Below are 20,433 nucleotides of genomic sequence, written 5' to 3'. Positions count from 1 at the left end.
CCAGTGCTTGAGTGCTGTGGCATAACCACAAGTTTAATTGGTTTAGTGCTGAAACGGTATACTCTCTCCAAGTGTTATGCAACTATTAGCAGCTGATCTTGTTAGCACTTTATTATAGATCAAGTGATGGCAGGATGTAGTCTTAAGAATGTATCTGAGTTTTATGGTTTGGGTGGATGCCCTAGAATCTTGGGTTTTTTGTACTTAATCACACCACTAACATAACCTACCTGTCGTAGTACTTATATTGCCATTCATCTAGAAACATTTCTAAATTGCCTCTCACCCTAGACTCTAAGTACCATACATAGATGAAAAATTCAAAAGGGTCCCTTCAGGAATTCCAGGCTGCATGGTTTTGTGCAATTTAAAAAACATTTCTGTTTCAGTTTAATTTTGTTTTCCCTCATACCTTTCAACATTTTGCAGATTTGTATCAAAGTGCAGTCATAAACTCTACACATCTTTTCTCCCCCAACCAGTGCCAAGTGGGTTGTTAGATGTCTGGTACATAAGGCAGGATATGGACTCCCAAACACAGAAGATCATGCTCTTTTGGAAGGTAAGATTTTACTGATCTAAGTGAATTTAAAGGCATATAGTTAAGTTTGAAGCAGGGACTGTGTCTTACCATGTGTTTGAAGAGAAAGGTCTCAGAGCAAGGAAAAACACAGCTGCTCTTCCCCTGCTAAGAGCAGAGAGAGAGCGCTACCTCCTTGCCTCTCTTAAGGGAACTGACCAAGAAGGAGAGGAAATCCAGCTACCTGTGAGTTTTCTTCTCCTCTTTGATCAGTTCAGCAAAAGACTCACCAGGCAGGGGAATGTGAAGAGGGAGGAGGAAGAGGAGCCAGTTCCTGGCTCAAGAGTTTTTGGGGTTCCAACATTTCCTGCCAGTGGATGGAGTACGAGTAGCAGTACCTGATCAGGGGAGTAAAAGTGTCCCAGCTAGGGTTTCCCACCCCTTTCCTTTAAAAGGAATGCTCTTCATCACTACTTCCCTCTTCCTTCCACAGAGATAGGAGAGACAATACCCATGTTCTCATCCTCCTCCCCAACATTTCAACTCTCATCCCTGCTGTGGGGAGACATACTTTGAAATATCTTTTGTGGTGTTATTTATATCATCTTAGTCTGAGGATCTTCTAAAATGCAGAAAGTTTCATGGGGCATTTCAAAATTTAAGAACATCAGAATGTCCACACTGGGTCAGACCAGTGGTCCATCTAGCCCAGTATGCAGTCTTCCGACAGTGGCCAATGCCAGGTGCTTCAGAGGGAATGAACAGAACAGACAATCATCAAATGTTCCATTCCATCATCCACTCCCAGCTTCTGGCAATCAGAGGCTAGGACACTCAGAGCATGGGGTTGCAGCCCTGACTATTAGCCAAGATGGACCTGTCCTCCATGAGTTTATCTAGTTCTTTTTTGAATCCTGTTATAGTTTTGGCCTTCACAACTTACCCTAGCAACAAGTTCCACAGGTTGAGTGTGCGCTGTGTGAAGACATACTTCCTTCTGTTTGTTTTTAACCTGCTGCCTATTAATTTCATTGGGTGACTCCCAGGTCCTTGTGTTATATGAAGTAGTAACACTTCCTTTGTATCTGGTAAGTTATTGACACAGTAGCTGCTACTTCTAGTCACAACAAATATGCTTCTGCTAATTAAAAGCAATATATTCAGGCCTTCTCCAACATGAAGTGCCACCGCTGACCAGCTACTTTCTGATAATGAGTTAAGTTAACCAGTCTCAATAAGCTTTCAAATAATGCTTAGGGTGCTACTGTACTTCCTTCCTACCTCTATTCCAGAAACTGGAGGAAGTGAAAATTTGTTATTAAAGGACAGTTGTTGATACGAGTGTCATTTTCTAGCAAAGAGGACTATTACTATAAATAGATGTCTGAATCAGAAAAACGTTACCTCACCTTGAAATGGGTATTGGAAGGAACAGTGGCTGAGTTACTTAAAATAGGCAGCTTGAGCTTCTGAAGCAAGATGTGGAAGATGTGAAAAGCACTGAACAAACAGATAGTTTGTCATTCAGATTAGTGACAGACCACAGTAGTGACGATTGGTAGGCACAGCAGCTGTTCTTGAAGTCATTCCGATTTCCTGAGTTTGTTTTCCAATTCTTTATTCTTATAAGGAATACACGCACATCAGACTGTACCCCTTCCTGGAAAGGAGGAAAGATGTGCTGGTATATTTTTTCAGGAAATGACAACTCTCCCAGCTGCCATCAGAGGAGATGCTGAATTAGGGCCTGATTCAAAGCTTGTATGGAAAGACTACATGGAGGACAGTGGGCTTGAAATCAAGCCTTTAATGGACAAGCGAAAGCCCACACGTAGTATGTTCATATTATAAAAACTTACAACAGGGAGATTGTATATGAGGAGGCACAAGAATCCGTTTTCTTTCATTAGGCAGACAGACAGATCTAGGAATTACTATTTCTATTGTTCTAATCAGTGCTTCCAGAACTGTCACAGATCCCAAGATGGTGTTCATTAGTAATTTTCCACAGCAGGGGGAGCACAGGTAGAATATCTTTTTGCAGGTATTACATGAGCAGCGATTTTTCTTCTTTATATTTCTCAGTGACAGGACTTCCACCTCCCTCTCTCCTTCTCCCTGGATAGCAGCATCTAATTAATCGTTTTCTCAAAAAAAAAAAAAAGAGATCCTTTCAGCACTGAAGAGAAGCTAAGGTAGCAGCTAATGGCACAACTTTGCAATGGGGATTCTCAAAGGAGGAGGAGTTAGGTGACCAATTCCCGGTGAACTGATCTGATTGAATGGGATTTAGGTGCCTAACTACCTTAAACTCCTTTGAAAATCCTAGCCATAAGCGTTACTTTAATTACGCGTAGCTACCTGGTAGAAGATGCATTTGAGCAGAAGCAGAAACACAGTGGGTTATTTTAGATGCACACAAAGCTATCTAGCAAATAATTGCATTGTTTTTCTGGGTTTTTGAATGGAGTCAGCTAACATTGCTGATCTCAGGTTTGTTAGCTTACGGACACAGCTCTGGGAAACAAAGTGTGTTAGCCTCCATGGAACCACCACCCAGGACATAAGCCATTGTTTTACCACAGGTCCCACAAATACCAGCTTTCCATTCTTCTCCTCTACAGAGAGGGAAAGCTGGATTAAAGTTTTATATATTTGTTTCCCTTAAGGAAAAGTAATTTAACAGAATGATGACCTTTCTGTATAATTTGAAACCAACCTATAAAATCCTGTAGCAGGGATAAGATAGTGGTTTGTACAGCCTTACTGAGTTGCCTAGGATGTTTTCTTAAAGGTATAATTGCACCTCAAATAGTTCATTTATGAGCTAAAAGTTTTGCAAAGCTGTAGAAATCATAGACAGGTAGAGAGATTGCTCTGTGATTACTATATAATTAAGGTTCTCTGCCATAGAATTAGTATTTATCTTGGCAAAGATTTTAAGGACAGAAGAAACCATTAGATGATCATTTAGCCTGACCTCCTGTAGAACACAGGCCATAGAACTTCAGCCCACATCTCTTTGCTGTATATTTTGTTGTATAAATTGCAACGGGCTTATGAACAATAATAAAAATGAGGTAACTAGAGAATGTTGTCAGATTGTAATTTGGTATCTAAGCTACAGAGTAGTGTCCCTTTGATCGCTCTAGTGTCTGCATATAAATAAATTTTAAAAAAAACCCCAAGATATGCCTATGCCATCTAAATGGATTCTTTAAAAAAACTGAAGATAGCAGGTTCATAACAAAAGTACATAACAAAAGTTGAAGTCTCAGTTTTTGATGCAAAGGCAAAAATATAAAAACAAAAATTGTAAGCCTGATGCTACTTTGGGAGGATTCTGTGTCAGTGTAATTGCAGCACTCTCCATCAGTAGATGGGGCTTTCACCAGCACACTTCCCTTCAACAGTAGGGGTTTTCATAGATATTAAGGTCAGAAGGGACCATTATGATCATCTAGTCTGACCTCCTGCACAATGCAGGCCACAGAATCTCACCCACCTACTCCTGCAATAAACCTCTCACCTATGTCTGAGCTATTGAAGTCCTCAGATCATGATTTAAAGACTTCAAGGAGCAGAGAATCCTCCAGCAAGTGACCCATGCCCCATGCTACAGAGGAAGGCGAAAAACCTCCAAGGCCTCTTCCAATCTGCCCTGGAGGAAAATTCCTTCCCGACCCCAAATATGGCTATCAGCTGAACCCTGAGCATGTGGGCAAGATTCACCCGCCAGATACCCAGGAAAGAATTCTCTTTAGTAACTCAGATCCCACCTCATCTAACGTCCCATCGGGCCTACTTACCATGAATATTTAAAGATCAATTAATTGCCAAAGTCATATTATCCCATCATACCATCTCCTCCATAAACTTACCAAGTTTAATCTTAAAGCCAGATAGGTCTTTTCCCCCCTGCTTCCCTTGGAAGGCTGTTCCAAAACTTCACTCCTCTGATGGTTAGAAACCTTCGTCTAATTTCAAGTCTAAACTTCCTGATGACCAGTTTATATCCATTTGTTCTTGTGTCCACATTGGTACCGAGCTTAAATAATTCCTCTCCCTCCCCGCTATTTATCCCTCTGATATATTTATAGAGAGCAATCATATCTCCCCTCAACCTTCTTTTGGTTAGGCTAAACAAGCCAAGCTCCTTGAGTCTTTCATAAGACAGGTTTTCCATTCCTTGGATCATCCTAGTAGCCCTTCTCTGTACCTGTTCCAGTTTGAATTCATCCTTCTTAAACGTGGGAGACCAGAACTGCACACAGTATTCCAGGTGTGGTCTCACCAGTTCCTTGTATAACTAAAACCTCCTTATCTCTACTGGAAATACCTCGCGTAATGCATCCCAAGATCTCATTAGCTTTTTTCACGGCCATATCACATTGGTGGCTCATAGTCATCCTGTGATCAACCAATACTCTGAGGTTCTTCTCCTCCTCTGTTACTTCTAATTGATGCATCCCCAGCTTGTAACTAAAATTATTGTTATTAATCCCTAAATGCATGACCTTACACTTCTCACTATTAAATTTCATCCTATTACTGTTACTCCAGTTTACAAGGTCATCCAGGGTTGTTGTATCTCATTCTGTTTGTATCTGCTGGAAGAGTTCATTGCTGTTTTTGATAGAGTGGAAATGGCAGGATCCTCATAAACTTTCTCCAGTCTTCATAATATCTTTTCTAACATCCAATGCTGATTCTTTAATAGCTGCTGCATTTGTTTCATAATTACAGAATTCTCAGAAACAGAATGTTACTGTGTAGAAGGCTCTGGTACATCTTGAATATGAAAAGCCTTTATGTATATAAAAACAAAAACACCCCAATTATATTCCAAATATTTGATCTGAATTCATGTATTTTTCTAGACATGATTCCTCATCAGTTATTACAGCCTCTTCTGCTGGCATGTTTGTTTATGCTAATTTTTTTAGGCATTGTACCTTTTACTGTTGAGTTAATTATTACTATATTGACCTTTATATTGTACTTGCATTATGCACAGGCTATTGTAAAGGCACCAGACGCTCCTGTGAACTGCTAGCCATAGCTTTTGGTAAGATGTGTAGTTCTCAGACAGCTAACAACATCTTTATCCAAGAGCAGATGTGAAAACTTTCCAAAGTCTCTTGAAGCACTTCAGTTAACTAATTTCAGTTGAACAGTGCTAGTGCAAGGTGCTCTTAACAGTTTTGACAAATTCCTGTTTTTGAATATTTGTGATCTTGCCAGGAAAATAATGGGGAAAAGTAATACAGTATATTTCTTCGTAGGTTATGAGCAAGTCAGAAGCAAGAGGAAAGATCCTGCATTACATACTGGACTTTCAAGCACTAAACCAGACGAGTCCTAGAACAACAAACGTGACCATTACCACACAAACCCACTACACAAGAGTCCTCCCCAAGGTGGATTATAACATAATGGTCTATGCTCATAATTCAAAAGGAAACTCACCTCCAACATCCATCATTACTGATCTGAGTATTTTAGGTAACACCTTTACTGCTTGAGTTACGAGAAATATTGGCTCTTGCTTTTGAGCAGAGCAGAACTCTGCGTTCTGAAGTATTCAGCTTTTGTGCTACAGCAGCCTAAACTAGAAGGTCATTCAAAGCCCTGTTACCTCTTTATACAGTTAAGATTAGTGCTTATGAAGCTTGCTGTATATGCTATAATTTGTCAGAGCTTGTAATTAATGAGCAATATGATTGGCTCTAAGCACATTGTGTCCACGTATCATGGTTAATATTCAGCAGCTGGACTCAGCTAGCCAGGTTTCATCCTTCTCTGAAGCCTAGGCTGGCACATAGTTGCCTTCTTGTAGCCCAGGAGTAATGCTTATTTTTAAACTATTGATAGGATCCCCTACTGGGCCCTGTCCTAACTTTGCAGTAGGATATTCACAGGGTGCATTACTCCACGTGTTGCTTTTTCTGCTCTGCATTACTGTTTCTAGATACTCTCTCCCCAGCTGAGACAGTACGGCATATCTGCTGAGAATGTGTTGATATAGGCCCTCTTTATTTAGGCTGCCTGAGATGGCTAGAGACAGTTGATACATGGCTGTATTGTGAAAAAAGCAGCTGCGTGGACACACCTCAACCATGTTTGTTGTACCAAGGTCAGATCTGTGGCATGGTCATACTTCAGTGGTAGACAGAAACTTCCTAACCCACCTTCGTCACCAGCTTCCCTCCCACAGCTTTTCCCTGCAGAAGAGAGTAATGTGGCCCTGTGTCTGAAAGCAAAATTTTACTATTATGTGGATCACACATGTTCCAGACTCTTGGTGGAAGCATGGGCAGTATTAGAATGGTTGGTAGGTAGAAGCCATGTGAAGACCAAGGGGATAAAGGTGTAAAGCTAGCACTGCTCCGGTTGCTGTACCATGATACAAGATAGCAATAAAAACAGCCAAACGAACAAACCCCATTGTTTTAGCAGCTTAGTAATCAGACTAGCACAAAGAGCTTTTCCCTCTGATGAAGGATTCTGCACACCGTGTAGCACTAAGATGAAGAAAGGCAGCAACTGCAGTAGATTGGATATGTGTCCTCTCACAAGTCAAAATACAACAGACCATGAGTAACAGATTCAAATAAGTCATATTGTTTAAGGGAGTGTAACAGGCAACTTGTGTGTTTTTTTTCCTCCTTTTTAAGATTTACCTCCTCCACAAAGCATCTCTGTTAAACCAATGGGGAATAACAGCATCTTTGTCAGTTGGGAGCCTCCCGTTGAATCCGCAGCCTTCATCAATGGATATATAGTGGAATGGGCAGAGACACGTAGCCCTGAACCCCATCTGAACTGGATAAAAATTCCAGTATCCAATTTGTCGACAACAATATCAGGTAATTGTACAGTTTAGAAGTGGATTCTCCTTCCAATTAGAAAGCTCTTTGTTAGGAACCATCTGATTCACTGTTAATTTCTACTAGACCAAGATGAACAGTTACAGTATTTAAAGCATTTAAAAAATATTTAGTGGCTGCTATATAATAGTCTAACCTAGCGCAACTAAGATTGTCAGTGACTCCTTGTATGTTTGTAACTGGTAAATGGACTGTTCTGTGTCAGTTCTCTCGCATTCCATATGTAGTAGTCCTTCCAGATGATTTAAGAACAGTGCTACACAAAGTCTGAACACAAACAGATTAACAAGGCAACTTTATCATTAATCCCACCAGTACCACAGAATCAGTACAAAGTATGCTGAAGGACCATCTAGGCATTAATACTTTGCTTTTTACAGCTATAAATAGTCTTTCTAATATACTGTATTAGGACTGTACCTTGTTGGCTGGGCTTTTCAGGAGTAAGGACCATGCTGTTTCTGAAGTAGATCAGAAAACAACAAGCAAGCTCATGCTACTACTATCTTGTACTCTCCAGGAGCAGAGTGAGGTACTAGCAGCATCTCACAACCCCCGGAGACCCTTCTAGTGGGAAGGTGCTCATATTCCATGGTTATGAATGTGGGATAGGAGGCCATCACTGGCACTGCTTCCAATTTGGCTTTGCTACAGCAGCCATCTATCATATATATTAAAGCTGTGAACCGTGTAACGGCTTGTTTTCTCCTCTGCTTTCCCATTACTCAAAAATGGTTGAAGAGATTTTCCTCAGACTTTTGACTTTTCTTCCACTGTGGTGGCCTGTGCTGTACCCACTCCATGGCTATATAAAGGACTTCAGTCTTCAGGACTGTTAGCTTGACATCTTTCACAAACATTAAAGCTACTTACACAAACAGAGAGATGATGCAAAGCTGCCAGAGAGGAGAACATAAAGAGCCTCTTGCTCAATGTGAAGAATACATGCAATAAAATTGAAGACTAGTCTCCACTTTAGATGGTTAGTTGGGTTAATAATATTTCAATTGACCACATATCCAATCTCTCTCGTTTCAGAGAACATAAAGCATGATGTGTGCTATGACATCAACGTATTTGCACTTTATAGGAACAGAACTGGGCAAGTGGCTTCAGCTAGAGGATACTCGAAACAGGAAGGCAAGCTCTGGCTATTCAGTCTGAGACGTTTTGTTTAAACTAGCCTAAACATTTGTCCTTAAAAGAATATCTTGTGTTTTGCAGCACCATCAGCTGGCCCCCAGGTTTATACAGCAGTAAAAGGAGATGGTGTTTGGGTTTCATGGGAAGAAATTCCAGGCCACCAGCAAATGGGCTGTGTCACTAGCTACAAAATATACTTGCAGAAGAAAAACTCAGAGGAAGGCCCTAAAGTTTATGGTAGGTATCTGGCAAAAAATAAGTAGAACATAAACCCTATTCTTGTACAGGACATTTGAAAATATGAACCCCATTGTTCTAGGTAAGAGAAAAAACGCATTCAGAAAGATACACGTGGGCCCAAAAGCCACAAGGCTTGGCTCCAGAGCTGAACTTCCCCAGAGTTTGGAGCCAAAGATTCCAGGTTTTGGTTTGGGCCCCTCTCTACTAAAAATATCTGCAGAAGGGACTGGAGAGTCAGTTTTTAAAAAATGTGTCACTTGTACTAGCAAGACGAAAGTAGAATAAACTAATGCTATTTGATATCTGTGCAAACTGCTACTCTTGAATTATCTACTTAAAGTTGTTTAAACAGTAATTGATGTAGTCCTTTTTAGTTATAGATTGGATAAGGTAACAGATTTACCCAGAAATCATGCAGGATATACACATACCAATGAAGTTTTTAAGCAGTACATACATACATACACACCACTTTCTTATTGTGCAAATCATCTATTATCCCATGAACACTGTAATTCCTATATCCACCACCCCCTCTCAGAAGAGACAAACCCATATACATTCCTTTCTCAATTGTATCCAGGCACCGCAACAACAGAGTTCTTAAAACACAAATATGCCTTTCAAAATGTCATCTCATAAACATCTTTTGAGGCAAGGGTGATCTTTCACCACTAACCAGTGATATGCAGAGGATAAAAATATCCAGTCATCAGGCAATATCTAGTAATCATTGTACTGCAATAAGTCTTACTACACCCACAATAGTGTTAAATCTTCTGTATGCTTTCTAGGTTCTCAAGATTAATACAAAAAAACTTACCTCGTTGCAGCCACACATGCCCCTCTGTTCTCCTTACTCCTACTTGCATCACTTCAACTGCAAGGTCCTTTACTGTTTTAGAACACTGTGTCTCTCAAATATCTTCTCCCCAGTCACACATCTTTGTCTTTACATAGCTTCTTTTCATTATTGATTCTGTTTTCGGCTATAAACCATATATAGACTCACCTTTTACACTGTAACCAAACAAAACAAACCCTGAATCCCACTTTTTTCTCTGCTCTCAAGTTTCTTATTGACAGCACCTGTGGGTAAGATTAGGTCAATTAATCATTGTGGGAAGGCCACAAATCTCAGCCTGTAGTACCTCCATGATGCTGGGGTGGGTCTTCTGCTCATTAAGTATGTATGAAGATGGCCTAGAAGACATGTTTCTTTTGACTTTCTTTAAATGAAATTCAGGTCTTATCTACCCAGGTATTTTGGGTGACCAGAGAAGTAGTAAGTTTATGACATCAGAGATACCAAGGAAGCGAAACCTAATTGAGACCTTGATGCTGCTTGTGCATGAGTTTAACTTTATTATTGTGAGTAGTTCCACTGAAATCAATGGGACAGTACATAGTAGTGAAGTTAAGAATGTAAGTGTTTGCAGAATTGGAACCTGAGAGAGGAAGCAGTTTATAGTCACTGCTTAAAACTATGGATTTTTTTCTTTTTTAACAACACCCCTTTTAACTAAAGAATTGGAGAAAACTTCTTGGATAAGGATTTGGCCAGCTGGCTCCTACATTATGGAATGAGAACCCTCCCAGCTCACATTTCTGAGGCAGCCAAGAATTCTGCCAACAGACAGAGAGACGATTTATTGTTTCTAAGAAAGAGAGAGGAAAAAAAAAAAGCAAAAACCACTTCCCACTTAAAAAACAAACAAAAGCACCCACCCCCCACGGCCCCCTTACTCCCAACAGCCTCCTGAGAAAATGCATTCAGGCCCTTTTTTAAAAATATATTAGAAAGAAGCAGACAAAAAAACCCACACACTCTCATTCACCTTTAAAGTAATTTTATAGGAGCCAGTTTAGTTTTTAATTTTGTCCTCTGTGCTTTATCCAGTTGGTTTTCTTCCTTATGTAAATGCAGTTTATTTCTACACAAATAGCTAACACAGAGAAGGACAGCAGTTAGGGCACTAGCTTAGGACTTGAGACATGTAGGCTCAGTTGCCTGCTCTGACAGAATTCCTGTATGACCTTGAGCAAGTCAGTTAGCCTCTCTGTCCCTCAACATCTTGTCAGTTAAAAAAAAAAAAAAGCCAGTATTACTCCCCTCCCTCACCAGGTGTTGAAAGAATAAATACATTAAAAGATTATGAGGTGTTCATGTACTACTGTAATGGGGCAGTACAAGATCGCTATTGTCTAGAACAGCAGTTCCCAAAACTTGTTCCGTCGCTTGTGCAGGGAAAGCCCCTGGCGGGCCAGGCCAGTTTGTTTACCTGCCGCATCCGCAGGTTCGTCCGATCACAGCTCCCAGTGGCCACGGTTCGCTGCTCCAGGCCAATGGGAGCTGCCGGAAGTGGCAGCCAGTTCGTCCATCAGCCCACGCCTCTTCCCGCAGCCCCCATTGGCCTGGAGCAGCGAACCGCAGCCACTAGGAGCCATGATCGGCCGAACCTGAGGATGCGGCAGGTAAGCAAACCAGCCCGGCCCACCAGGGGCTTTCCCTGCACAAGCAGCAGAACAAGTTTGAGAACCACTGGGCTAGAAGAAAACATGCCACCGTCTGCACTGATTTACATCCAAGTTCACAGTTTGAGGAATAGTTTTGCTACCACAGGGATTTTGATGAGATTTAATAAAATAATAAAAGCTTAGATATAGGACACTCACTATGGATCTATTCAATGAGCAACTATTAGCTAGCTCCTAATCCTGTGAACAGACCACTTTGTGGTCTGGGGGCTTCTGATCCATTTGGAGCTACAGGCAGGGATTTTTTACATTCAGAAAAACTAGTAATGAATCATCGGTAAGGCTAAGATTTTGTCACAGTATTTTTAGTAAGTGTTGATAGCCGAAAATACTATCAAACTGCAGAAAATACTGCAAGAACTCAACACAAAAAGCAGCCAAGTCAGACTGAAAATTAACTGCTCCAAAACTAAATTTATGCAGTCTGATACCTTGCCAAAAACCCAGATAACAAATCAAGGGAGAACAAATAGAAGTTGAGCAATATGTCTATTTGGGCCAAGAAATTAACACGCTCCACAATCAGGAAGGTGAACTCTTGCGAAGAAAGAAAGCAGGCTGGTGCGCATTCCAATTCTATCGAGGATGTTCTCTAAGGAAAAAATCAACAAGGCAACACTCGCCAGCCTCTTCAATTCAACAGTACTGCTAGCAAGGTTGTATGGCAGTGAAACATGGACGCTGATGAAGTCAGAGGAGCAGCAACTGTCTGTCACGGAGAGGGCGATGAAGAATTCTGGGAATTTCAGTCCGCGACCGAGTTCCCAAAGAAGTGATCAGACAGCAGAGTGAAGTGCAAGACGTTGTTATTGAGAGCAGGCATAGTAAAACGCAATGGGTCAGGCATATAGTGAGGCTCACTGACAATCGATGGACTGCAGCTGTTGCTGAGTGGTACCCATGGGAACTGAAACGACCACTCGGCTGACCTCCAAAGAGATGGGAAGATTTTATTGTGAAAAGACATGGCCGTACATGGAGAAGGGAGGCCAGGATATGAGAAGAATGGCAGATGTGTTGTGATCGGTGCAAACTATACAAGGGCTGAAGGACCGATTGAGCAAGGTGATTTTTAGTAAAAGTCACAGACAGGTCACAGACAATAAACAAAAATTCATGGAAGCCCACAATCTGTCCCTGACTTTTACTAAAAATACCTAGGAGAGGAGGAGGGACAGAGTGCTGCCAGGACTTGCAGCTGCTCTAGCCCCACCACTGTTCCTGCGGCACTGTTCCAGGGGACGGCTGCTCCAGAGGCTATGGGGCTGAGCCCTTGGTCAGTTGGTCCAGTGGCCCTGGGGCTGCCTGCTGGTCAGCTGTTCAGTGGCTTGGGCTGGCTGCCGCTAGTCAGCTGTTCTAGCAGCCCTGGGGCTGACAGCTGCTCCAGTCCTGCCCCCAAAGAAGTCCAGGAAAGTCACAGAATCCATGACCTCCATGGCAGAATCATAGCCTTAATCATTGGGGTAGAAAATGAAAGCACATTTATATAATTTGTACACCTGCCCCACCACGTCCTATTACAAATGCTGCATAAGCAGACCCCTGTGACCACATGGAGCTGCACTGACTTGAAGTAGGGCTCCAAATGGGAATTTGAGTCCATCCTTCTTGGAGCTCATTGCAGGAGCAGCCGATAGAAAGTAAAAGTAGCTGCTCAAATATGAACACTACTAATCTATGCTTAGTGTTCCTTTACAATTTAGGAATCACACCAGTTAAAGTAGGGCAGAAAATGGTACTGTTAAATTCTTTATGTACAGGACATGGTTATTTACGAAGTCCTTTAAGCATACTTAGTGCTTATCAAACATAGCAATCATAGTCCCTACCCTGAGCAGCATATGATCTAATTCAGACAAATAGGATAACAAGACAATGGCTCAGATTCAAAAGGGCAAAGGGGACAGAGATCTGGGTTGAAAAAGCTTCATGAAAGAAGCTGCACAGAGATTTAGAGGAGAAAGCAGGGCACTTGGTGAAGGAGGAGCCTGTTCAGAGCACAGGTCATAAAGAAAAATAAAGATGGGTAGCCAAGAGTAGGAGAAAGCAGTGAAGAAAAGATTTGGAGAACAAGGAGAGGGAGGGAGCAAGAAGTGAGATGGAGAATTGATGGTTCAGTTCTTTAGAATTAAACAAGAGAAATAAAAACACTGCATTCTTTGTTGATTTCTCTTTTTTTCACTCTTTTCAGTCATCCATAAAGAAACTTCCAGAAATTCATTTTTAATGAAAAACCTGCAGCATGGTGTGAACTATGTTTTGTGGATGACAGCTTCAACCATGGCTGGAGAAAGCCCTATTGGGAACGAGGAACTGGTTTACCTAGAAAGTAACGAATAGCTTCATCTTAAGATCTTTGTGTGAGGAGCTAGCAGAAAGACACCTTAGCCTATCCCTTTCCCCAGCCCTTTCACACAGATTTGGATTGTACCTACTCCCGTTAATCCTTACAGAGAGTAAATAATCAGATATTTTCAGCTGGTTATAAAATTGTGCATGTGTTTTTTTTCTTCCAATTGCCCACTTTCCCCCAAGACATCTGTAGAGACAAATAGGATATGCAAGTAGTAATTTGAGCCCAGTGGGACTGTTCACACGAGTAAGGCAAGTTTGACCTCACTGAAGGTAATAGGAGTTTTGGCACAGACTTCAATGTAAACAGTCCCATTGGCCTCAAATTACTACTTACATATTTAAGCTAGGGATAAAGTAGGGCCTGATTATGCTCACATTGAAGAGAATGGCAAAATTCCCACTGACTCCAGTAAATAAATAAAATAAAATAGTATTATTTCTGAATTCCTGTAATTCTCAGCTATTTCAGATGTTTCCTATATTCAGAATTTTCTCTCTTTGTGTGTGTATTCCACACAATTATGCCTGTAATGCCAGTTACAAAGTCAGACCCCTTTTTACATTTTTTGACTAGAGCTGGTAGAATCAGACTTTCCAACCCCTGGGAAATTCCCATAGTTTGAAATTTGTTTTCATCCCAAATTGGGACAGAAAGTCAAAGAACAAAATTTTACACATATAACAGAAAGTTCAGAAAAATTGTGATTAGTAAATATCAAAAAGTTTCATTTTGGTTTGTCAGCTCTCCTACAATGTACAGTGATTATGTGACTCCCATCATGCACCACAGCAGTTCAGAGGAGAGGCCATGGTGCATCATGGGAGATGTCCAGGTAGGGAGCCTGGCCTGTAGCGAATGGGGGCATGAGGCACCTCAAGTACAGTTCCCATGAGGCACTGTGGCAGCTGAGGCAGACACAGATTCATGTTGGACTGACCTTAAATGAAATATTTTGATTCAGTTCGACAAACTGAAGTATTCAGATTTGAATCGATCTAAACCAAAATATTTCATTTCAGTTTCCCTAACAAAAAAATTAAAAACTTCAGCAAAATCAAAATGTTCCCTCAATGAATTATGATTTTGCAAAAAGTGAATTGTCTGTCAGAAAAATTCCTGACCAGCTCTAATTTTGATTTTCACAGATACAGCATAGTATATTTACTGTTTAAAAGCTTTTCTGCCTAGCTTAGCGCTCGCTACCACAGTCCCTCTTACTGACTCTAGGTTTATTTGCTGCATATGTCGATGTTAAGTGCAGTGGCCCAAGACAAAGATTAAAGGGCTGCATATATTAGACAGTCTTGGGTGAAATTGCCAAATGGAGAGCCCCCTGTTACAAAGTACTCTTTTTTCTTAGCATTTCAGCAGTGCCAAATTCCAGTTCTTAAATGTACTCAGTTCTTTTTAGTTTATGAGCAAGAGAGCATACCCCAGGACTATCATAGTTAAACCATCCACACAGTTGAGTTAGCATATTTAAAACCTGATTGTTGCTGTTTATCAACATGGATTTGCTGGATTTGCAGGTGCTTCTGAATGGATTATTGTTTCGGCTGCTTGCATCTTCTTCGGCATTTCAACCTGCATTTGCTTTGTGCAATCTGTTCAAAAAGCGTAAGTGAATTCTTTTTGATCATATCTGAACTCCAAAAATAAAGTAGAGTTTTCTTTAGAATGTATAATCATGTCTTTTTACAACTTGTTCTAAACGTCTTTGAAATTTTACTTGAAATTTATAAGATGCCAAACAAAATGCATAAATGATATTAAATAAAAACAGAGCACAAAGTTAGGTATTTGTACATGTAAATAGATGCAGGTTCAGAAATGCACCAATTGAGAATGCGCACAGACCCCCTATATATAATTTTTTTTTCAAGTTTAACCCTTAGGACCTAATCCTTCTCCCACTGAAATGAATGACAAGACTCCTGTTAACTTCACTGAGAACACAATCGAGCCCTTAGACTGAAAACTCTTAGGAGGAGGAATTTGTCTTCATAAAGCAACACACACCAAGGAAATAATAGATGTCTAGAGACCAGAACAAAATATAGGTCATAGAACAGAAGAGCTCTCTAATTATCTGAGGTTACAGAACAGTTTTGATGCCACAAGGATTTCCCTATATCAGCTACCTTCCAAATTTAATTCATTAAAAAACTTGAAGGGTCCACTTTTTTTTAAGATATACTTAAAGTTAAAAGGCAAAGTAGATTATATACTAGCTTGTTGACTCAATGACCACCACAAAATGATAACAGCAGAGACAACGAAGTTTGGGAGCTACATCAGAAGAGTCACTATCTGGGCCTCCAGCTTAGCAAATTTCAGTCTATATGGTTAACAAAAATATCCAGCATTACCTTAGTAAGGAGCTATGAAAACAAGAGCTATGGAAGGGATGTAACTCTCATGCTTCTGAACATAAGACAACTTCTAACTATCAGAGTTAGGATGAAACTTCCTGAAGACAGACCACTCCATTACTGCTTACTGCATGAGTTTCTGTTGAAGCATCTGTTGCTGGCCTCTATCAGATACTAGCTAGACAGACTACTGGTCTGATGTAGTATGGCAATTCCTATACTTCTAAGGGAGCAGCATCACAGAGGTGATACATTACAGGTGGGAGCTACTTGCAGTGTTTTGTCTACTTTGTGGTAAATTATGATGCAGAATCAGTGTCTCAGAAACAGTCCCTTGTCCTCTTGGCCACAGGAGCGAGAGTAGTGTTTGCAGCTGTGAAGAATTAGGATAGGATATGAAAACAGCAGCCCAGAATGTAGAGTTGAACTACAATCCCTAATAGAACTGGCCAGAAATTTAGATTCTAAGCTTTTGGGGGCAGGAATTGACTTTTGGGGCGGGGGGGGGGGGTTAGATACCTACACACGAGTGCCTAGCACCGTGGCCCCCAATCCCCGACTGGAGCCTCTAGAAGCTATTGTTACACTGTTAGGTGAAAGTTCAGCCTTGTCAGGTGCTCTGCACAGAGTCACTGGGGCTAAGACAAACATGCTTGAGGACCCTTTTTTACATCCCAGCACTAGGAGCAGGGATGGGAAGAGACAGTTTATTGGCTTGTAGGGGTGTACATCATGCAATATTAGTGTACACTTTACATGGTTTAAATTGAAAGTCCATCTAATGGAAAGCCTGGACAGAGATGCATCTTCCATTAGGGTTCAATGTGGTCATATATGAGTTGAGAAAGTCACTGGCAGTTGGGACAGAGCACAGGTGTAAGAGTGCTCCTGTTTACCTGGACAAGTCAAACAGCTGCATTCCAGATTAGCTTCTTCAAGGTCAACTCAAGGCAGAGGTTTCTGCAATAGTCAAGCTTTGAGGTAAACAGATGTGCGGTCCACATCAGAGAGGAAAAAGTGCATGTCTTGGCCAGTTGAAAACTGAATAAGAGATTTCTTGTCACTGTTGCCATCTGGGGAATCCAGGAGCAGCAATAAATAGCAAGACCCTGAGTTTGCAAACCGTCTGAGCGTAGGTTGGCAGGTGCCCTCAGCTGAGAGAGCAGCCACAGATGTTAACAAAGCGAAGAATTTGAGAACCTACCAGTCAACATCACAACAGTTTTATCCAGATTGATCTTAAAACTAAATTGCTTTAATACAGGTTCCAACAAAGTAAATTGCAAATTACCAAATACTGGCAGGCTGGAATTTCTACTGGTCCAGACTAAAGCAGTCTACACTAAGTAAAATATTGATTATTTGGTATCTCGGCATTGTGTGGTGTCCCAATTTAATACGTCAGATTTAAACATGAGGGTGTATGCAATATAGTTTGAAGCCATTACATTTGCAGGAATTAGCAATTGTGATTGTAATGCCAACATGTTCAATTTGTTTGTAGATTATGCTCACTCCTTTCTGTCCTTGTACCTCAGTGGTACAGAAAAGCCATTCCAGACCCAGCTAACTCTACGTGGGCTAAAAAGTACTCCTCTGTAGAGGTAAGTCACCTTTCAAAATTATTTTTATACTAAGCTTGTCAAGCTCACCTTAAAAATGATTTTGGCCATACATGTCCATAATCTCTCGGTACAAAAAAAGTGTGAATTTATTATCAGTGGGCTGATTGCAGGAAATTACTTTGTGAATCTTATGGCCTGTTAAGATTATCACATATCAGCCTGATACAAGGACAATGCAGAAACTTATTTTTAGGAGTAGCCGTATTAGAAAGGATGTTGTGTGGAAGCTATTTGCATTTTGACAAGGTGGAAGATACTATCTGAATAATTAATATTTTTCCTCACCCATCAGGATAAGCTGAACTTAGATTCCAATCAGTTCCTAAGCTACTTCAGCAGTTTTGAAGAGCCTGAAACTATAGAAGTAGAGGAAGTCTTCATAAAAAGGGAACCAATGGCTTTCAAGGACATACCCAGCTTCAACAACTTTAAAAACAGTGAAGGTCATGATTGGCAAACAATAGAAAACAGCGTCGAGAAACAGGAATCCACTGAAAAGAACTCTGAGTACAAACCTTTGGCCCCCAGCTCACCAGATGATGGAGACAATTATAAGTGTCACCTGCCTTACTTGTACAAAAAGGTAGTACTGGAGGAAACAGAGCAAGTTCAAACGGTTTCTGAGCACCTTTCCAATCCACTTACAGACGTGACTGTGAACTATTTGCCTTCAAACATATTGTCTCCCATTATGGACACGAATGAAGAAAGCAATGAATTTGAATGCAAATCCTTCTCCATTTTCCCAGCAACTTCTGTTCTGATGCCAATGTTTTCTTGTGGAGGGAAACTTACTTTGGATGCAGTAAAAATTGACTGCAATTCTTTCACAGACTAAGCAGTCCAGCTTGTATGTCTGTTTTTTGGTATTCTGGCCAGGTTCTGTGCACTTTAGTCAAATACACAAATCACAAAATTGTATTTAGTTAGATAGTACCAACTCATCCACTTCATGAAATTTAAAGGAAAGGTGTAAAATCTAAACATACAAATGGTTCGAGTTGTGTTTTGTGTCTTACTTTGTGAGATAGTACATGTTTTACATCTCTTTCTTGTGTGGATCTTATGAGAACCTGCTTTTGAGGTAGGTGACATGTTCATACAGATAAGAAGTTGAGAGTTCTTACAGCAGAGCATACTTATATATTAACTGCCAAAAGTTCCATTTTAATGTAGAGCAGAGGTTCCCTAACTGGGTGAGGGAGGGAAATGGCACTGAATGTATTCTGGGTGTGTATGAGAAGCTTTAGGGGGAAAAAACCCTTACTGTGCAGATTGTACCCACAGCTATGACGAACTCTTGAGGTTTGAGGGAGACAGGGCATCCATCTTACACCCTAGCAGCTGTTCAATATGCCACTCTTTTGCACTGCTGCTGGTGGTGACACTGCCTTCAGAGCTGAAGGACGGTGGTAAGGTGGAAGTCCCTTAAACTTAAATGGCTCTGTTTGAATCAGTGCCTTACTGTTTTTAATATTTAGTGAGAGTTGCATGTTTTTTTTTTAAATTGGTATATGTGCTAGTGGGGGGGGCTACTGCAAACACAAAGCAGAGTGGGGGAGGAGGGGATGCGATCAAATAAATTGAAGAACCACTGATGTGGGGTAAAGGCTGCCCCTCCCTGCCTTGTACCTGTGCAGAATATGGCTACACTGAAACCTTTGAAAATGAAGAAATACAGAGGGCAGATCCACACAACCCTCTCTCATCAACTTTAGACAGCCCACCCCGCCCCCATCTTTGAGGTCTCAGATTATTTTTGTGGAGGGAGACCGTGATCGAAAGCATCCCTGTATTCACACCCTACGCATTACTGTAATAATCGTTGTGCAAATTATGCCTTGTGAGGTATCTTTTGAAAATTAGTAACTTGCTGGTCAAAATATGGTGAAATGGACGTTGCAGCATTATATAGTATGTAAAGTTATGAAGTCCCCCTGTCTGATATTAGCACATATTCCAAAACCAGCTGGCTCTGCCTAGGCAAAAGTGGTTGAACAAGCCTGTTCTAAGGAAAGAACTGTGAGTTTACCTCAGTTTACATATAAGATGTAAACAGGGCCTTCAAGACAGTAGGGGGAGAAGATGGCAGGAAACAAAACCATTTGGATTTCAGCAAACACAAGTAGGGGAAGAAAGCATGGAGCCTCCTTCACCACCAGACTCCATGTCACCTTCTTTGCTGATTGAATTCACTTTACTTTGAAGAGTGACCCTCAGAAGAATCCACTTCAAAGGTTCATCAGACTGTAAAAGAATGGGGCAGAGATGCCCACGCTATATCTTTCACCTAAGACAACAAAGGCACCAGCAACTTTGGGCCTCTAGGAGAGATCCTAACCAAGGAAAGGGTCAGTCACCCTGGTGCTGGAAGACTGGGGGTGAGAAAGGCCACCTTAAAACAAAGCCTTCAACCAAAATTTGCTAGTTTAAGTTTTAGACACGTGGTTTCACTTTTATTTGCTTGTAACAATCTCACTTTATTTCATACTTGAAGTCACTTAAAATCTTTTTTACTAATAAACTTGTTTTATTTTTAATCTAAACCAATCCAGTGCTATGTGTGAACTGAACTGTTTGGTAACACCAATTAAATTAACAAATGGTAAAATATTGACTCTTTACAGGAGCAATAAACCATAACGTCTGAACTGTCCAGGAGAGGGCTGGACATTGCAGAACACATGTTTTTGCGGAACTCCAGGACTGGGCATGCATTGGGGTCACCCTGCAGGTTGTAACTAAGTCT

At 40.9% G+C, this 20,433-nt stretch overlaps 1 protein-coding gene across 3 annotated transcripts in view; it reads left to right on the top strand.

The window, feature by feature from the left end:
• The window catches only part of IL12RB2 (interleukin 12 receptor subunit beta 2), a 34,050-nt gene extending 13,820 nt beyond the window's left edge, over positions 1–20,230 (top strand). For 2 of the 3 annotated variants that reach the window (XM_073357403.1, XM_073357401.1), the window contains 9 exons: positions 483–562; positions 5,806–6,025; positions 7,198–7,389; positions 8,449–8,550; positions 8,635–8,790; positions 13,523–13,660; positions 15,217–15,304; positions 17,564–17,663; positions 17,977–20,230. In XM_073357403.1, coding sequence (XP_073213504.1) covers positions 483–562; positions 5,806–6,025; positions 7,198–7,389; positions 8,449–8,550; positions 8,635–8,790; positions 13,523–13,660; positions 15,217–15,304; positions 17,564–17,663; positions 17,977–18,522 — 1,622 coding nt within the window. In that variant the 3' untranslated portion in view covers positions 18,523–20,230. The remainder of the gene's footprint in view (positions 1–482; positions 563–5,805; positions 6,026–7,197; positions 7,390–8,448; positions 8,551–8,634; positions 8,791–13,522; positions 13,661–15,216; positions 15,305–17,563; positions 17,664–17,976) is intronic. The other variant, XM_073357402.1, reaches the window with a different exon arrangement.
• The last annotated feature ends 203 nt before the right edge of the window (positions 20,231–20,433 follow it).

This window comes from Lepidochelys kempii, chromosome 8 (genome assembly GCF_965140265.1).
Source record: "Lepidochelys kempii isolate rLepKem1 chromosome 8, rLepKem1.hap2, whole genome shotgun sequence".
NCBI classification, from domain to species: Eukaryota; Metazoa; Chordata; order Testudines; family Cheloniidae; genus Lepidochelys; species Lepidochelys kempii.
This window is presented reverse-complemented; position numbering and strand designations above follow the sequence as displayed.